This window comes from Centrocercus urophasianus, unplaced genomic scaffold (genome assembly GCF_019232065.1).
Source record: "Centrocercus urophasianus isolate 14NV4802_14NV808 unplaced genomic scaffold, USGS_Curo_1.0 seq_556, whole genome shotgun sequence".
NCBI classification, from domain to species: domain Eukaryota; kingdom Metazoa; phylum Chordata; class Aves; order Galliformes; family Phasianidae; genus Centrocercus; species Centrocercus urophasianus.
In genome coordinates, this window is record NW_024885151.1 from 24,345 (window position 1) to 42,448 (window position 18,104).

General features: G+C 44.2%; 1 protein-coding gene across 6 annotated transcripts in view; it reads left to right on the forward strand.

The window, feature by feature from the left end:
- The window catches only part of SLC22A18 (solute carrier family 22 member 18), a 45,625-nt gene that overhangs the window by 16,337 nt on the left and 11,184 nt on the right, over positions 1 to 18,104 (forward strand). For 2 of the 6 annotated variants that reach the window (XM_042835903.1, XM_042835902.1), the window contains exons 6-10: positions 11,676 to 11,774; positions 12,002 to 12,117; positions 12,618 to 12,713; positions 13,675 to 13,773; positions 17,358 to 17,458. In XM_042835903.1, coding sequence (XP_042691837.1) covers positions 11,676 to 11,774; positions 12,002 to 12,117; positions 12,618 to 12,713; positions 13,675 to 13,773; positions 17,358 to 17,458 — 511 coding nt within the window. Of the gene's footprint in view, positions 1 to 11,675; positions 11,775 to 12,001; positions 12,118 to 12,617; positions 12,714 to 13,674; positions 13,774 to 15,668; positions 17,328 to 17,357; positions 17,459 to 18,104 lie in introns of those variants that run through there. The other 4 variants (XM_042835908.1, XM_042835905.1, XM_042835904.1 and 1 more) reach the window with 4 other exon arrangements.

Below are 18,104 nucleotides of genomic sequence, written 5' to 3' on the forward strand. Positions count from 1 at the left end.
TAAGGTCCTGTCCATCCCACCACTGAAGGTGAAAAAGCTGTACCATGATCATAGATGCCTGGTTGGGGCTCCTTATTTTGATGTAGAAGAGAGAATTAAAGAAGCAGTGGGAACCTCCGTTTTGGTGGCTGCTCAGATAACTGACTCCTTCCCAAGATGTCTTGTGATATACAGAACTCCAACCCAAATTTCTCAGGACTGTACCCCCAGAAGGGTGACCCATCTCCTGGCAATAAAATACCATATCTTTTAAAACCACAGCGTAGGTCCCACTCCTTTGAGTGAAGGCAGGAGCCACGTGCACAGCGGTGCTTTTATTTCTGCACTGCCATTTTCCCAGCGGCAAGCTGCAGGGAACAGTTTAACTTCCTTTGTCGCCTTATCTCCAGGAGTCATTTCAGTTCCGTTTCAGTGACGTTGCTGCCAAGCACAGGACTAAAAAGGGTTTTATTGTCTCTTTGAACTGCATTTTGCTCTGAGGAATGAGGATATAATTGTACCGCGGTGAACCGGGCCAAGAGCTGACGACAAAGCTGAGCATGTTGAGGCTTGTACTGCCTGATCTTTTTCCTATGTCTTTTTTGTTTTCTCCTTGCGTCTTGTACTTGTGATTGGGACTTTCCAATGAATAGCCCAGGGCTAAACCACTCTCAGCAAAGGTGCTCTGGCCAGCAGGATGTGCTATTCCTTTAGATACCAGCCAAGGTCAGGCTCTGCATCTCTATCACTTAGTATTTAGCTGTTGGTATCCACAGAGGGACTCTCAAGCAGATATTTCCTCTGGGATATATATATTTTTTTATTTCATGTGCTCATTGGTTTTTCACTACTCTTTTTTGGGTCATGCTTGGGTTTTCCAAAAATTAAGTCCGTGGGACAAATTAAGAGCAAATTTTGACTGAAAAGAAAGAGCATCCCTCAAGTCTTCGAATACTCTAGTGGCTTCCTTTTGATAAGTCTAGTTACTACTGTAGTAAAAGTACAGGGTTTGTTGGCTATATTTGTGAATACAGCAAGTTGTACTTAGTTTGCATCATTTAGCAAAAAAACTGGCTTTGTTGTGAGGCCAGTGAGCAATCAGTCCTGATGTCAAACAGGGAGTAAAGACAAAGCTGTTGGTACTGAATCCACACTGTGTCTGTTCCTCTTTTCTTGCTATCTGATGACTTGCTAAAGAGGAATGAATTTCAAGTCCTTTCCTGCTGCTAATTCATATCAATTCATATCTCTACTCTATGGCTTGGCTCTTTATACCAAACTGCCATTTTGATGGGTTTTGGCAGCCATCCTATCTACGTGGTATTATTGGGACTGATTCTGCATGTGTGAGATCTGTTTTAAGGTGTTTTTTTTTTCTGCCACAATCTTTTTTTAGGACTTTGCAGGGGCACTTTTTAGTGCTTCATGTCCTTGTCTGTGCATGTGGGTCTTCGTGTCCTGCTTTGTCCCGTCACCCATGGGGATGTTATGAAGATAAATTGTCAATTTTTCAGCTGCTGCTGTTATCAGGCCTATCTCTGTACGTAAAGAAGGAAAACTTCAGTTAAGTACTGTTAAAAGGAGTCGTGCAAATCCAGTTCTGTAGATGTCTATACTTCAGCCACCCCAGATGTGCATCCAACAGGCTTTTGCTTGATTGCACTTTGAAGTTTGTGGGGTTTTTTTTTTGTTTTCCCCTTCTGAAAAAGAAACAAAGAGAAAAACAACATTAGTATCTTACAAAAAGTAAATGAGTTCCTCAACAACTGCTCTATGCAGAACTGCTTGGTGCATTGAAAGCAGCCAGCTCCTGAATAGCTCCAAGATACCAAGAGCCAGTCTTAATTAATTGCCACTGCAAGCCTCTGACCAGCACAGCCCCATATGCTTCAGGTGCTTGTAACACCTACCCTTGTAAAAAGCAGGTGTTCTCTTAGACATCCTAACAAAGAAGCGTGTGGCCTCTGGCTCTACCTCGAAGTCTTCTGGATACAGCAAAACCAAGCGTGCCATTGCTTTGCTCACTGAATGTTTCATTGGAGGTTTCCAAACTCCTCTGCAGACTGCTGGCTTCTCACCCTCCTAGTTTCCAGCTGCTAATTTGCAATTAAACACGCTCAGCCAGCAATTTTCCATGCAAAGTCTACCAGCGTGCAGTTGCTGCCATTTGGTGGTGAGCTGTGCAGGGTCCTGCTGTAAGCATGCTGCTAGGTGAGAGGCTGCCCATGAGGCTGCCTAAGATGTGGTTCCCAGCAAGTGCTGCTGTAAATAAAAGTTCAGCATAATGCAGCTGATGCTAATTGGCATCCCTGTAGGTGGTCTTAGTAGTGGGGCCAAGATTAAATGTGGTGCAGAGAATGAACGAGGCTCTTCTCCTCAAGGGGAATGCTTCCAACCAAGGGCTGAGGTGTGTGAGCTCAAAATGCAACAGCTGCAACAAGGCTGCAGATGAAGGATGTTCTTGTTCAGGGCTGTGGCAAAGCTGAAATCCAGAGAGGGATAGAAGACCTTGTGATTACATTTGACACTTGACTGACATGAAGTACCTTACATCTGTTTTCAATTCATTCCTCCAAAAATCACAAGAAAGTTCAGCTAATATTTAATGTACTTCTAGCCCAAATCAATTATTTTCTCTTATGCCAAACAAGTTTTCAGAAACAGATCCTTTCATGCCAAGTTTCTTAGCGGTTCCACAACTGGTGTTTGTCCTACCAGCTGTGAAGTAGGCCAAAGCAAACTTGCAAATGTACAACAAAGAGCAGCTTCCTGGTGGCTTACATTTAACATGCAGAAACCATCATCATTATGGGATGAAGGGAACAAAATACTTAATTGGGAGAGTTCATTAAATATAGTAACAGTGAGACCACTCACGATTTGAGCATACAAAGCCTGCCCAAGCAAGTAAGCTGCACCCTTAATTACTAGTTTCATCCTTCTGTTTCTTGAAATGGAGTGAGTCACTCATCTGAAGCAGATGCCTCTGAGGTCAAACTGTTCATGGAATCAAACCACCACATCCCTTAAGGGTCTGTCTTTGCTGGAAAAAAAGGATTGTTTTCCAGGGGCCTGTTGTGCAACCAGAGAGCTTGGAGCAGGGTGCTAGAAACGTTTCCACCTGATGTGTGAAGTGTTTAATTTGTCAGTTTGGGTATTAGTGTCCGATATTTTTACCCATACAAACTTGGTCCTAATGTGTCTTATTTTGATCTCATTACAAGGTCTTAAAAGACAAAAGGTGCTGGAGCCCTTGATGTAGCACAGCAAGACTTTTTGCACCTGGAGGTGGAAGGTGTTGGCTGCAGCTCCTTGTTGCAGGGCAGGAACAGTCTGTGCTGTAACACTGGTAGGCTGATGTGTGTGCAGTTTGTTTCCGCAAGGTAAAGAAGTGCCTCATTTTGCCAGGGATTACATAGCTTGAAAAAGTCCTTTGCATGAATGTCATACTGGGAATAGACCAAGTGCTGGTTAAGGTGACATGCCTGGCTTGCAGGGCTTTCGTCTTGCTTTATATACAGTCAAGTTGTACTCCTTCCCCTCGTAGGAACTACCTGGCTTCCTCCCTTCATCCTCAGGCAGCAAAACCCAGCTCTGCCCAAGCCAGCCCTGCATGAGTGCCACACGATGGGTGAGAAGCAGCAGCAGCTCCAGCCAGGGCCAAGCCTAAACGTTCTCCAAAGCCACCACGAGAGCAGGGACCTGGCATGCTGGGAGCATGGCCTGGGTTGCTATAGCAATCCCTCAGCAGCTTCCTGCCCAGCTGAGGCTTTTGGAGTCTGAAGCGATGTAACCTCATAAAAGCTAGCAAGACCTTGAATTCATTCACAGATCATTTCACCACCTACGGTATTCTATGAAGTCAGACATGCTGTAACATATGATTAACGATGCGTTCAGTGATGAGTCACCGGGTTGTCTAGCAAGTGCTGCTTACCTTCTAACCAGTCTGTATGTGGGAGTCTTTACCCAGCAACACACCCAAACCGAGTGTTTTAATAATTCTCTACTCTCTGAGTTTGGAAGGGTAGTTCATAGAATTGTTGTTTCATTAGAATAAGTATTGCTTTACCACCCATTAGAGTACAGTCTCCAATCATGAAGAAGTTGGGAGAGAAGGAATGTAATTTGTATGGCTTGGGTATCCAAGAATTCTTCAGGTATTGAGTAAAGGAAGACTTCACTTTATCTGTGCAAGAAATAAAGAGTTGCCCAAGATCACAGGTGTAAATGTTTTTGTACTGCATGTATACCTTTTACTTCAAAATTTAACCAGGAGCCAGCTATGTAGTTTAAAGATAGTCAGTGGAAACATTACCACTTGCAGAATGGTTCCTGTCCTATTGTTTCCCCTTGGAGTGCCCTCAGTCTGGTGTTTCTACCTAAGCTCTGCTGCTATACCTTTTTTTAGCATCAAGAGACCAGCTGTATATCCACATATAGGTGTCTAAAAGATATTCCTGGAAATGAAAAACCAGGCCTGCATATTGGCAAGGAAAGGTCTGGGAAAAAGTCTGTGCTTGAGAGATGGGGGTTTAAGTCTTTGTGTTATATTCGACAGTCACTTGATAAAATGCATGAACTTTCCGTGGCCTGAAATGTAGAATTACCCTTTCCTGCCTGAGTGTCCCAAGCGCAACATGAGAGCTATGGTTAATCTTGTTCTCTGGAATACTCAGAGATTGTAGAATAAAAGCTGTTGGTTGTTTTTTCTTTTCTTAGGGAATGAGCAAAGATGAGGGTGTCTGGTTTGTGAGATGTTGGAAGATATGGTTTTGATTCCTACTGAGAGGAGGAAATTGCACTCATGTATCAGTGTGACCCAGTACATTTTCTCCAATAAAAATCACAGTAAGATGCCGGGGGAAGAACAGTGGGAAAAACTTGCATGATGCTTCACCGATTACTTTTCCAGCCTCCAACTGTTTTCAGCTTAGGGAATTTCCTGACATGAATGAATGTGGTTCGTGACTCTTTAGTAATCTTCAGTGGATTGTTCTTCCACAGAATTGTCCAGTCTCTCCTTGAGCCTGTTTCAACCCTTTCCTTCTACAGTATTGGTAGCAACAAACTCTGCTGGCCTTCTATGTATTGTGAGAGATGAAGACTCTCAATCTTCTTAGTTATCACTGGTGACTGGAGGGAATCCAGGTGATTGTCATCAGAGCCTACACTGCCTCTCAGGTAGGTTTTGGAGAAGAGAGGGCAAATGTTGCATTTGTACTACTGTGCTACACTGTAGTACAGCTCTTACAGTGCTGGTGAACCAGGGTTTTGATACAGTATAATGATGTTTGCTTCTCTGGTTCGATTTCTTTCATAGTACTCCCTAAGAGCTGTATTAGCTGAGCACTTAGTGATGCCTTTGTCAAATTGCTTGTGCTTGTCCAAAGGTCTCAGTCCTGAGTGGTATTAGGCATTCAGAAACCATCATTTCATTCCTGAATTTAAGACTTGTTTTCCCCATGTGCATCACGTGATATTTACTCTGCTCTGACTTTTGAGTGCCATTTTATTGCCCAGCCTTTCAGTGCTGTGAGCGCCCTGTGCAGTTCCCCATGTCTGTTCTTTCTCCCAGTACTCTCCAAGCTGCATGTCCTCAGCAAGCTTCCTTACCTCATTGCTGTTCCAGATGGTTTGCAGATAGATCGAGCAACACAAGTCCCGGCCGCGCCGGTGGGATGTGCCTGTTTCGAGAACTGACCATTTACACCTACTTTCTGATCCCTATCTTGGCCTGCCCCAGCTCATCCAGGATTAGAACTGCTGGGAGTGAAGCCAGGTGTTGCAAGCCCTTGATCAATCAGTGAGCTCATCCTCGGTCCTTGTCTGGACTCCTCCATTTGTAGACATAAGGATGAGGCCACGGAAGAAACAGTGCCTTAGTCAGCCAGCTGGCTATGATTTTCTGGGGAGTGAATGTTCTTTCCTCCATTTTTTATAAATGAATGTAAATGTACAGGTGTTTGGTGCACAGAGATGCCGATGGGACTGTGCAACAGGGAAAAGCAGCAGTGACACAAACAAGTGCAAGCTTTGAGTAAGCCAAGTGAGTATTTTGAAGAAGGTTATTTTATCAGAAAAGAGCACACACAAACATTAATGACACTTGAATTTAATGGTGGATTATGGACCAAGTATGCAAATCCACCCACTCCTTTTTCATGCGTAACCGATATGCTTCTTCCGGTAATTAGCTGAGTTCCCTAGAAGAGTGCTGGCACCAGCAGTGTGCTCCAGCTGCCAAGAAATTAGCATCCTGCCCAGCTCTTCAGAGTGTCCCATAAGGGACATTAAACCCCAAGTAGCTCTGCTGGCCCTAGGTACAGCTGTGAGGTTGTGTTCCCATCCCACACCTGATGTCCCTAATACAAGATAGCCGCAGTATTCCTTTCCTGTTTCTGCTCACAGCTCTTTGCCCTGCTGCTGTGCTAACTTTCAGTGTCCCTCCCTGCCCCAGTTCTGGTGGAAATCAGTGGTGCATCATGCCCGTGTTCCCCTTCATCCTTTTCCCTTTCCCGCCCCTCAGATTTTCCAGATCAGAATTAAACAGTTGAGTGAGTACTTGTCTATGGATGACGCATTTGCACCCTTGAGGGACTGTGCTTAGGGTGTGCATGTGAAACTTCACTCCCTTCTTGGCCTTCCCATGACCAGGTCAAACCCACTGCAGCACAGAAGAACCTCTTCCTCGCCGTAGAGCAGCAGCCATCTTGTGCTGGTCAGCTAAAAGAACGTGAGGCAACAAAAGGGCATCCTGGGCATGGTGTCTAGTTGTATCAGGGCAATGAATGTGTGGGTGAAGGCAGGTATTGACTGGTTTTATGCTGTCTCTAGAGGAATCAGAGGGTGCAAGTGAAATTTTGTGCTTGATTTTTAGTCTCTTTTGGTCCTGGAACAGAGGACTGGCCACTGCTCATTTTCTTAGAATCATAGGATTGCTAAGCTTGGACAAGACCACTAAGATCATCTAGACCAAGCCCAGCTTGGGGACACAATGCTGCTTAATGGATGGTTTGGCATCAGGGTTTCACCTGGGGGGTTTTTTCATCTCAGTTTTTTGCCTTTCTTTTCCTTCGAAACAACCAGCTGTTCCCTCTGGCTGCCCCTCTCTTAGGGTGTGAGTGGATGAGTGGAGAGTGTGGCCGGACTGCAATCAAAGAAATATTTTGAGAGTCCTTTCAGAGCTCCTTAAGGAATCTGGGCTGGCTATGAATGCATGCTTTATGCAGCATTGTTTTGAAGTAGGAGTGAGTCACTAAAAAGCAATCTGCACTCTCTCCATGTTCAACTTTGACTTTATTAAGAAAAAGAGAAAGAAAACAAACACAATCCCATTCACTTCAGAAATACACATTGATCCTTTAATCCTCAGGGAAGCATCGGGAACAGCTTCCTACTTGAAAGAATTGCTGTATTGATGCAACATTTAATTGTGCAATTACACACGCACATTTTCTCCCGTGCTTTGCATGCAGAGCAGGGCTCTGTGGCTAGAATGCTAATCAGAATGTGGCTGATGCTATCTCACTCTACACACAGCCCCAGTGCAGCCTCCTGGCCAGCAGCAAGCCTCAGGTTTTGTTACGACCAGAGGTACTTCCACCAAGAACTACTGCACACCTGCTCTGTAGGTGTTCACACATATATGCCCACATTAATGTGTATATATCCACATTTGTTTGGACAGGACCTGCTTTCCAAGATCTGCATTGGGTATAATGTCCGTCAGGTTTTTCTGACGCTTCTTGTGTGACCTGTTGTGATATCAGGGGCACGCAGCACTTGGTGTGAAGGTGCCATCTGTGGAAAAGGCACATATTTGTCCTGCTGATTTTCCTTGTCCTTTATTTTTGGAGATACTGAAATTAGTCTGAGGGATGCCCTGTGCAATAAAAAGCATAATCACAGAACTGTAGGGGTTTAAAGGGACCTCCACGTATCATCAAGCCCAATCCCCCTGCTTAAATGAGTATCCCACAATAGGTGCTGTTTTACAGTAAATGCAAAGGTTGGTTGAGTGACAGAGGGGAGCAAATTCAACCATCTTTTAGCCAACTTCAAACACTAATATTTTTGCTGGGTTTAGTCTCTTTACCGTGTTTTTATTATTCATGGTTTTGTCATTAATTCTGCTTTCCCACCAACGTTAGGGATGGAGTTTCCAGATGGGAAATCCTACCTGTCATTCTGTCATCAACAGCCATGGGCTACAACACAGGCTTTGAAATACAAGTGCTGCTTTCTTTTCTGGGCTTTGCATGGTGTCTAGGGGCACCTCCAGTTCTCCTCTCTTGGGTTGCTACCTCCATGGAAGTGCTTTTAATGCCACACTGTCTTAACAGTTTTAGGAAAATGGCAAAAGGTGGGGGAGGGAAGAGGGGAGAGGAAAAGCTTTGGTTATTGAAGAGCATTTGACTGATGTTTCTGCCAAGGAGGTGGTGGAGTCACCATCCATGGAAATGTTCAAGAAATGTGTAGATGTGATACTTAGAGACATGGATCAGTGGGCAATGTTGGTGATATGTGGGCAGTTGGACTAGATGATCTTAGTGGTCTTTTTCCAACCTTAATGATGCTCTATGTTATGGGCTTCTGATTTCCTGGAACCTCTGCTTGTGTTTTCATCATGTTTCTGAAAGCTTAAAATTAGAGCAAGCTATCAACACAGCGAAAATCAGTCTTTTAATGTAACAGCATTAGCTCTGACTGTGGCCTTCCTTGTTCCTGTTGTTCAGGAAATCTGCTCCTGTTTTTGGCAGGATGCGTGCTGGCTCTGTGGCTGATGTGCAGGGACAGAGGGGGAGGCAGGAAGGGGAAGGGGAGAAGTCCCACGGCAGCAGCCTTGTTTATGTGCCTCATTTGTCTTAGTAGTGCCGCCGCTTCCTTTCCTGGCGGAAGTCCCTTTCTGATAAGCCAAACAAGCAAAGAAAGAAGCTGTTGCTCAGAGCTGTCACGGGATGCAGTCTATGCCATCCTCCTGACTATCAACACCTTCTTCCCACCCACCTGCTCAGGGTGCAGCACCACTCCCAGCAGTTCCATGGGTGTGGGTTGGGTTTTTTCCCATACACAGAGAAGCGTGCACCACCTCCTTGGGCAGCCTGTTCCAATAATTCATCTTTCATTTCTATACCCCTACCTTAAAGCCTGTAAAAAGTACCCTTTGACGGTTGCCTTGCAGCTTTGGTTGGGTTTTCTTTGGTTAGTAACCCCACTGGTTGGTGGCACAGCTATGTAGTATGACACAAGTATAATCATGCAAGGCCAGGGTCTATTCCCAGCTGCAGATCTTCCTTTTGAGAGGCTGTGACTTGGATGGCTCAGAGGTTGCTTTCCCTGTTCTCTTGCCCTGTGCTGCTGGGACCCCCAGTAAGAGCACAGGCAGAACTGACTCCATTCCTGATGGCAATGAGGTGCTCAGGTCTCTGTATTTAAAGCTGACATTTTACCCTTTGTATTGCATAAGAAATGGGCTCTTCAGAGTTTAATAAAGGCATGGAACAGGTGCTTCCAAGGGAAGCAAGTTCACGTGTTCTAACAGAAAAATCAGGAAGAAAAAAAAAAGTAATGAATGACCCGCTGCATCAATATTGCAGTTTTATGACTGCTGGTTTTGTTTAATCTTTCTTAAGCAAGCAAACAAACAAATGAGAGAGGTGGTTTCCAGGACACGGGCACGTTACGTCCAGCCCCAGAGTTTGTCTCTGCCATGTGAGATAAGCTGTGTGAATCTCCCCCCATTACCACCAGGGAATGCTAATAATGCTAGTAGGTGGGCACTTGCGGAATGCTATGGTTATGGAAAGGGATCTTCAGATGGTTTTGAATGCTTCAGACTTTCTGGAAAATGTGGTTTTGAGTTCAGTGTTTTGCTGAATTTCCCTGAATTCAGAGTCTGAGTGTATGGAATTCCATGAATCTATGAAGGCAAGCCTGGGTTTTTCTCAATGTGCAACATTTTGAGGTTCTCCCCTCCCTTTCCTAACAATGAATTTTTGGTCCTTTGCTTTCAGTGAAGTACATTAATTACATACTGGTTTTATCAGGTGTTCCTTCACTGTTTGCTGGCCCTTGCTGCGGTTCTTCTTGGACCTGAAGAGTAAAATGTGTTTGTGTTGGCATGCGGGAAATAGGGGAAACCTCAGGAGAAAATAGGACTGGAAAGGAAATGTTTTTTCTGCCCAATGAAAATTTTTGTGATGCATTTTTTCCACATCAGAATAAAACTTGAAATATGGAAGAAAGAAAAAAGAATACAGCTGGAGGAGTTACTTCTCTTGATTCCTTTTATTTTTTTTCTCTCTTGTTAACAAAGTTTCTTTATGTTGCAATGCAAACTACAAATTCCAGATTCCTTGGATATCTGGATAACTTGGGTCAAAAAGTTGATTTCAGTGGATTGGGAACAGTTCAGTACATAATTTTAAATCAGAAAAGGACAATCTGCTGCATTAAAATTAAAAAATAATGACCCAGTAAATTACTAATTTTGTGGTCCAGGGTAATTAGTGGAACAGCTTGGCAGGTAGAATGCAGCAGGTCTAAATTACTGCTCTATGTCCATTAGCAGGAAGATATTATCTACCTTTGTTGCTACTAATAATACTATATATATATATATATATATATTTGCCCTTTGATGCTTTTCTTAGTTGTTTGCATCTCAATCCTTGGTTGTCTCCATAACGCTCCAGAAATTATTCACAGTGCACTTTTCCTAGCGCAGGGGAAATTTGAGGCTTTTACAATTAGTGCTGCTGGCTATTCCATGGAAAACATACACCATGGTCTGACAAGGAAAGCAGCAGTAAAAAGCCACGTGATGGCTGATGTCTGCCAGCAGGTGCGTGGAAAGCAGTGGTTCCCATCTTGCAGGTCTCTTTTGTGTCCCATTTGATGAGGTGATGGCACATTCACCTCCAAGTGAATGGAGGCATCTCCCTATCCACACATTGCTTTGCTAAGGGCCAAAGTGCAATGGTCATATCGTCTTGTCCCCTTTGTGACATTGGCCTATTTCAGCTGGGAATTTCCACCCCAAATCTGTACCCTGCAATAGGCTTTAAGCATGCATTTTGCAAAGAAATCCCCTTTGACTTTCAGGATCAACATGATAGGAATTACTGCTAATGAGCCGGTTTGCTTAGTGGGTGGTTGCTCTTGCTGTAAAACACAAAGGATAGTTTTTCTTCGGTTTTCAACTTGAGTTTCCTGAGATTCAGTCTTCCAACCCTAGACTTTGTTCCAGCTCTGTTTGCTGGAGTTAAAGTCATCAGAGTCTAAAATCTTCCCATGAGCCCTTAAAGTCCAGGAGGAGTCGCTTCCTAATCTCGTCTTTTAAGAGGATGGTGATAATTGAGGACTTCTTATTGACTCTGTTGACCTTTGCCTACTTTGTGTTTGGGTTTTATTAGATAACTTGCAATTGTTCTTTTTCATCATTATAACACTACTGTTAATAATTGTTAACTGGATCTACATCTAAGGATGTGGCCCACGTTGGTCAAAGAGCAAAAGATTGGACCTCTGATGGACAGATGAAATGTTGTTGATACGGTCTGGAGCACCTTCAGAGAAAAGAAAACACATCAATCCCTGTGCTACTTACTCACCTCCTCAGAAAGTTTTGTAAATCATGTTTGATATTTTTAGTGATTTCTTTTCAAGTGGTGATGTATCTCTGCTGTTTTCAGGTCTGCTTGTATGCTGGGCTGTATTCCACCATCTGTGATGGTCCTGAGCACTTCCTTCACTCCTGAACTTCATTTGATTTCACTGAGAAGTTGCAAGCAGTGAGATAATACTGAATGAAATTGGGATTAGATGGGTAATTAGATGGATCCTCACAGGTACTTCATCTGCATGTGCGATCTTTTATAGCCTTACATATCGCAGCTTCAAGGGAGTTGCTCCTCATCTAACACAGTCAATTGCTCTAGACTTTGCAGGATGGAGGAGCATCTGTCTTCTGTTTATTATGACTTCTTTCTTACCTGTATTATTTTTTTTCTTTTTGCAGCGTTTTTGTTCCCATGTATTTGGGGCTGGTGGGAAGTCTCATAAATACCATTATATCAATAGTTTGGATCCCCTCTCCAGCTAAGCCAAAGTCAGAACAACGTAAGACAGAAAACAGTAAGTATTTAGTTATTTTATTAAATAGCACATGAATAGGGCAGCTGGAATGCTCTGATAAAGGGTTTGGGATTGTGTTTATGGACAGAAAGGTGCCCCTCTTTGCTCACAGTGCCTCATCCTCTTAATGCTTGTGAGAAAGTACTTCCCAGGAGAGGAGTTCGAGTCAGATGAGAAGGATTTAGGAATGCTGAGGATGCAGTCATCTAATTCATTTTGCATATGGACTGTCCACAGTTTCAACTCAGTTTCTGAGCTCAAAGCTTTAACTGCCAAATTCAGTCCCACAGTAGAATTAACTCTTGCACTGTTATCTACACACTCATACCATTCCTATTAGGATTTGCCCTTCCCAGAAAGCATCACATGGAGAACCATTGCCTGCTGTGTAGAACACTGTTATTACAAGCAACAAGTACTCACCACGATGGGGAGAGTTTCTTGTTCCCTACCTCTAACCTATTTATACATAACATTATTTGATATGTTATCTTCTGTAGGCAGTGTATTCAGCGTCAGAGAAATCCTACGCGTGATGAAGTTTCCGGGAGTAATGGAAATCTTCTTAGTCAAGGTCCTTTCTGGACTTCCCATAGGTAAATCTCACTCTTTACCATGGTTGCTGATGTATTTATAATAAGAAGACATACACTGGAGACTGGGCTAGTCTGAAGTTACTGAAACCACACTGTGTGTAATCATGGAGAAGTGGGGATTTGGCTCGTACCTCAACACTTGTACTTCCAGATGCTCTCAGCTACACAGAGTCAAAAATCTGGAATTAATGTAAAACAGACCACTAGTCACAGGCTGCTTTTGTGACTTTTGGCATATCACTTAATTGCTCTGCCTGGTCCCATGGCTGTAAGAGGATAGTTCTATTCTCTGTCATTTCTGTTTAGGCTGGAACCTCTTCAGAGCAGAGGCAAGTTGAATGTACCCTGTCAAAAACACTGATGTCCCTCTTGATTTTAGTTAATGATTATAAGGGGAGGGAAGGATGCATAGCCTAACTTTTTCCCAACAATTTAAAGCTATAGCTGGACAAGATGTGGTCAGACGGGTTTTTAATTTCTGCTGTGCACAAGGGAGCCACTTGCTTTTATTTCTTCCTTTGCTTGATGGTGGTAGTGCTTGTTCTTCTCTGTGAATATTCTTCTGATTTTTCTCATGTCGTGGTCATAATGCACTGCTTCAGACATACCCCAAACCCACCTGTCCCCCTGCTCCTGTTGAATCATTCACAGTCTTGACATGTTCCATTGTGTGGCACAGACCCAATGCTCCGTTAGGTAGGTGGGATGGTTGCCCTAGATGATGATAGAGGTAGTTTCCAACCTTGATGATTCTAAGATTCTGTGATCAAGTTGTGGTTTGTAAACTGTAAATTCAATTTACAAATGAAGGTAGATTTGACTAAAGAGAGTGGCTGAATGAGATGGGGATGTCGTTTCTGGCCATGACCAGGTTCTTCTAACATCTTGCCAAGACTGACTGGAGCTGTAGAATAACATGAAAGGAAGAAAAGTGTTTCTGATTTTTTTTCTTTTGTTTTAGTGCGTACTTGGCATTGGCTAAGATCAATGATGCCAGCTGGTCCTGCTCCCACCACTAGAGAGAGAACAGGCACCTCTATGGACGGGTGGCTTGCCCAAAGTGTGCATCTCTTAGATTCTTATGAAACCTTTGAAACTGTGTTTTAAATGTTTATAAAATGGCAGCATTTCATAGAATGAGATAGCCAAGTGATGTTTTAACAGGGTTTTCTTTTCCAATTCTGGCTCATTTCTCAGCTTAGAGCAGTATTCTCTTCCCTGTTTAAAAACACCATACTGAGACCACATCCATTTGTAATCTGCACTGTAATTTCCTGTGCACTGTCCTTTTTCCAACAAATGGGTGAGATGCACCCTGGTTTAGTCATTGCTGCTGAAATACAGATGCCTCTTTGTTGCAGAAGACATTCTTCTTTTCCCATGCACAGCAAAAATGAACACCAGACCAAAATAAACATCTCCTGCCCCAACTGCAAGGGAACGTGTAGGCAAACAGGATGGAATGTAAGGCTGAGATTCAGGGCAGGACATGGGCTACTTGCTACTGAAATGGGTGGGAATAACTCATGACGAGCAGGAATGAGTTTAGTGGAGGCATTCCTGCTACAAGCAGAACGGAATGCCTAGAAGTGATTACAATCCCAGGCACTTCTGTTCACAGGACTCTCTTCGGGTCGCTGACCCATAGGATTGCATCCAGAAGAGGATTTGGACATCCCTTCCTCCTTTGCAACTTATGGCTGAAGGCTGAGCTCCTACTGGTCTCATTCACCTTTCATCTCCCTTCTGCAACTGTGTAATTAATTAGACCAGCCAAATTACAGACCTCTCTTTATTTACCTTGTAAACAAGTGCGTGATATACACAGAGGAGAATCTCCTGTTCCATACAGATCTCATCGTTGTCCAAAATGAGTATGTTTGAGACAGAAAGAGCCTACCCAAGAGGGTTGCAGGGTTGGGAACCTCCTCCCTGGTTTGCATCAAAGCATAGATGGCTGCATGCTCCTGCTGGAAGCTGAGCTGCCACGGAATGGAGGGGCAGTAGGGGTCTCCAACATGGCTGATTTGCCTGCTCAATAACGTGAGTGTCATGGCCTTGCAGTAGATAGTAGACTGAAAGCCAAACATGAGGGCAGAAATGTCAAACAGCCCTTGGTGCTTGGAGATCACTAGGGCTTTGAAAATACTGATAATAGCTTCTTGTAGGAATCTATGGGCTTGAAGAAACCTGCTCCCTTCTCACAGTGGCTACCTCTGCAGACCACCCCCCACCCTGCTACTGAAACTTTGCCATATACAGCCTTCCAAAGCCGCTGCTTGCTGTCTCTTTGGTGCTCTTCCTGCCTTTTACTGCATCTTACAAAACATTTTCCTGCCTCATGCTGCATGCCCATTATTATTTGCTGCTTGGTGCAAGGTTTTGTGAAGGGTTCACTCGTGGTGCGGGCATACCCAGGAAGGTGAAGTTCTGAGATCCTGTGAGTCACTGAAAGAAGAGGGGACAAGGAGGGTCTGCTTTGCCCAGGCACTTGTATGGGCATAGGGTAGCTCCCATCTGAGGGATGTTTGCATCCTGAGGTAGCCATGAAACTGAAACATAGAATCATTAAGGATGGAAAAGACCACTAAGAAAGATCATCTAGTCCATCAACCCATCATCACCGTACCACTAAACCATGTCCCTCAGTGCAATGTGCAATGCCTTTGAAGGAGCACAGCTATCTCCCTGTGCAGAAAGAAATGAGCTCCTTTGGAGCACGAAGATCAAAACCTAAGCTGGGCGAAGGACTTCAAAAGAGCTTAGCTGCAAGAGCTGCAAGTAGCATGGCACTGAGAAGAGGCAGCAATGTAGGAAGGCTGAGTCCTGCCGGGTGGTAGCGCAGTGAGGCTGCTGGGTGAAAGGAGATGCACCCTGATCTGATCTCCCTGTGAGTAAAGCCAAGTGTGGTTTTTCTTTCATTTCTTCACGTGTGTCTTTTATAAACATCTGCAGCTCTGTTGTCTGTTTTGGATGTGAGGAGAAAACGCTGCTGTTTGCATGTTACCCTAACCTGGTTTGAGCTAGGAGGCGTTTCAAAGCAACAGGATAACAGCGGGCGCTCCCCGCAAAGTGCTGCGACTGAGCCAAAAATCTTCACAAGCATCAGGCATACCAGCACCTTCCCCAGACCAACGGGAAGCAGCAGGGTGAGGTGCTTTTCATTTTGCCCAGCACCAGGTGAGTGAGGAAAGGAGCCCCAGAAACCTGCTGGACGTGGGACAGTTGGGCCAATCAGTTTGGGTGCGCATCCTTCCATCCAAAGGCAGATTTTGGGCAGGTCAGTTGAGGACACTGCAGAAATGACCATTTCCCCATCATCTCACCCACCCCTGAAGCCTTCAGTGTGAGTTTTATCTTTTGTAGAATTTCACTGAAAAAGTGCATTTCCTGTCCTAATGGTGCATATATGGAAAACGGGTTGCATTTTCTGCCCTCAATGGGTGGATGTGGTTGTACTTGGGGTGAATGAAACACACTGTAGTCAGCAATTGGAGATGGCTCTCCCCACACTTCCAGGAAATGCGGGTGAGAGCCTTCCTGTTCTGCGGGCTAGTGACTCACCTAGCCAGGCCACAGGCTGCTCTCAGTCCTCACTCCTTTCCTCCTGTGCTCTTCTGTCATTACAGAGAGGACTGCAGCTCCCAGCTCACCAGTTCTGTGCACCTTGGTGGGCCCTACAAAGCAGGGCAGGAGCAGACCCCTGCAGGTCATTGGCTCTTTCCTCCTCTCCCAGCAGCACTGGGATGCCGACACACACAGTCCAATTTCCTGCTGTCTGTCCACCTGAAATGTGTTGACAGAGGCAGCAGGTGCATACCGCGAGCCCATTCTTTAGTGATGCTTTGTCCCAACAACGGGAGTGGTGGGGATGGGTAGATGGCTGGACGAGGTGATCTTAGTGGTCTTTTCCAAACCTTACGATTCTATGAATGTTTTTGATTTGTTGGCAATTTGTGTATAATGGAGTACACATACACATCTCTATGTTTGTGTATATTAGGTGCCGTGGGAAATGCACACAATTGCATTTTTAGGTAAGACTGAGTGGGCATTTTCCACAGCGCGCTCCAGAAACTGCCTTAATAGACCAGCACACCTCGTGCCTGCTGTTCCTGTCCGTACTTCCCCAATTGTTTCTGTTGACACCACTCTCAAGCCATGGGAGTTTTCACGTGGGGCTGAAATTGCTGCTGGGGTGTGCAGTGAAACCTTTTTGTTTAGTCTGATGTCACCGGCTTGTTTCCCAGGCAGCATTCCCAATGGTGGAAAGCTAAAGTTAGGCAAAAGGGAGGAGGAATCCAATCAGATTATTCTATGGTTACAGTCTTGTCTGAACAAATGTTTTCTTGCTGCCTTAATACTTAGTCTGCCGTGGGTGATAAAAATATTTACTAGTTTATTATAAACAGCTGAACCTACAGCCTACATAGTCACATTATTTCAAGATGAAAGTAAAGGGGATAAAAAAGTGAACATTTAAAGACTAAATTGCTCTACTGGCTTTGAGTAGGATTCTGCTCCTATTTATATCCAGTGCCTATAAACCCAGGGAGAGCTCCTGACTCACGCTGGGAGCAGAGGTTGGGCCAGTGCAGTGCTGAGGGCATACTGAAGTGTACTTCTCATTAACCCTCCCTCTAGGTTTGTTCCTGATTATGTTTTCCATCATCTCGATTGAGTTCTTTGGGTTGGAAGCAGTGGAGTCTGGATACCTGATGTCATATTTTGGTGTCCTTCAGATGGTAAGTGAAGTGCCATACTGCTGTCTGATGTGTACCTTGCCACATTTTTGCACATATTCTCCCAAATCCAGGCATAATATTGACACACAGATCATAAATACACTCATAGCTCTGCCTTGTGTAATTCAGCTTCAAAAAATTAAAGTGCCTCCAAATTTATTCTGTTCCTTGGAATGGAAAGCAAGTAGAGTGAGCAATGTCTTGGAGACCTTTCCCCTTGTCACTTCTTGTGGATCTTTAAGCTTTGGAGCCAAGATTTCCAATGACTGGCATGTCATCCTGGTTCCTGCAACAAAACTTACATTGAAGCTAACAGGCCTCAATTACAAGGTTTTCAGTTCTGTAGGTTAGCTCATTTACATTTGCTTAGTAGCACCTGTGAATTTGTGTAGGTAGGTGGGTGCATTTACTGGCATTTTTGCAGATGCCCTCAGTGTAGAGGAAGGACTCGTTCCTTCTGTGGAGAACTGTGGGGAAACTAGTGCAGCAAGCTTGTACTTTCAAAAAAAAAAAAAAAAAAAAAAAAGAAGATGGGCTATGGAACACAGGAGACTGGCAAAATGGACAAGAGTGAAAAATTAGCTGAATTATGTCATAGCACAGCCAAAAATAATGGTGATAGAGCAGCCCAAAATAATGGTGCTGT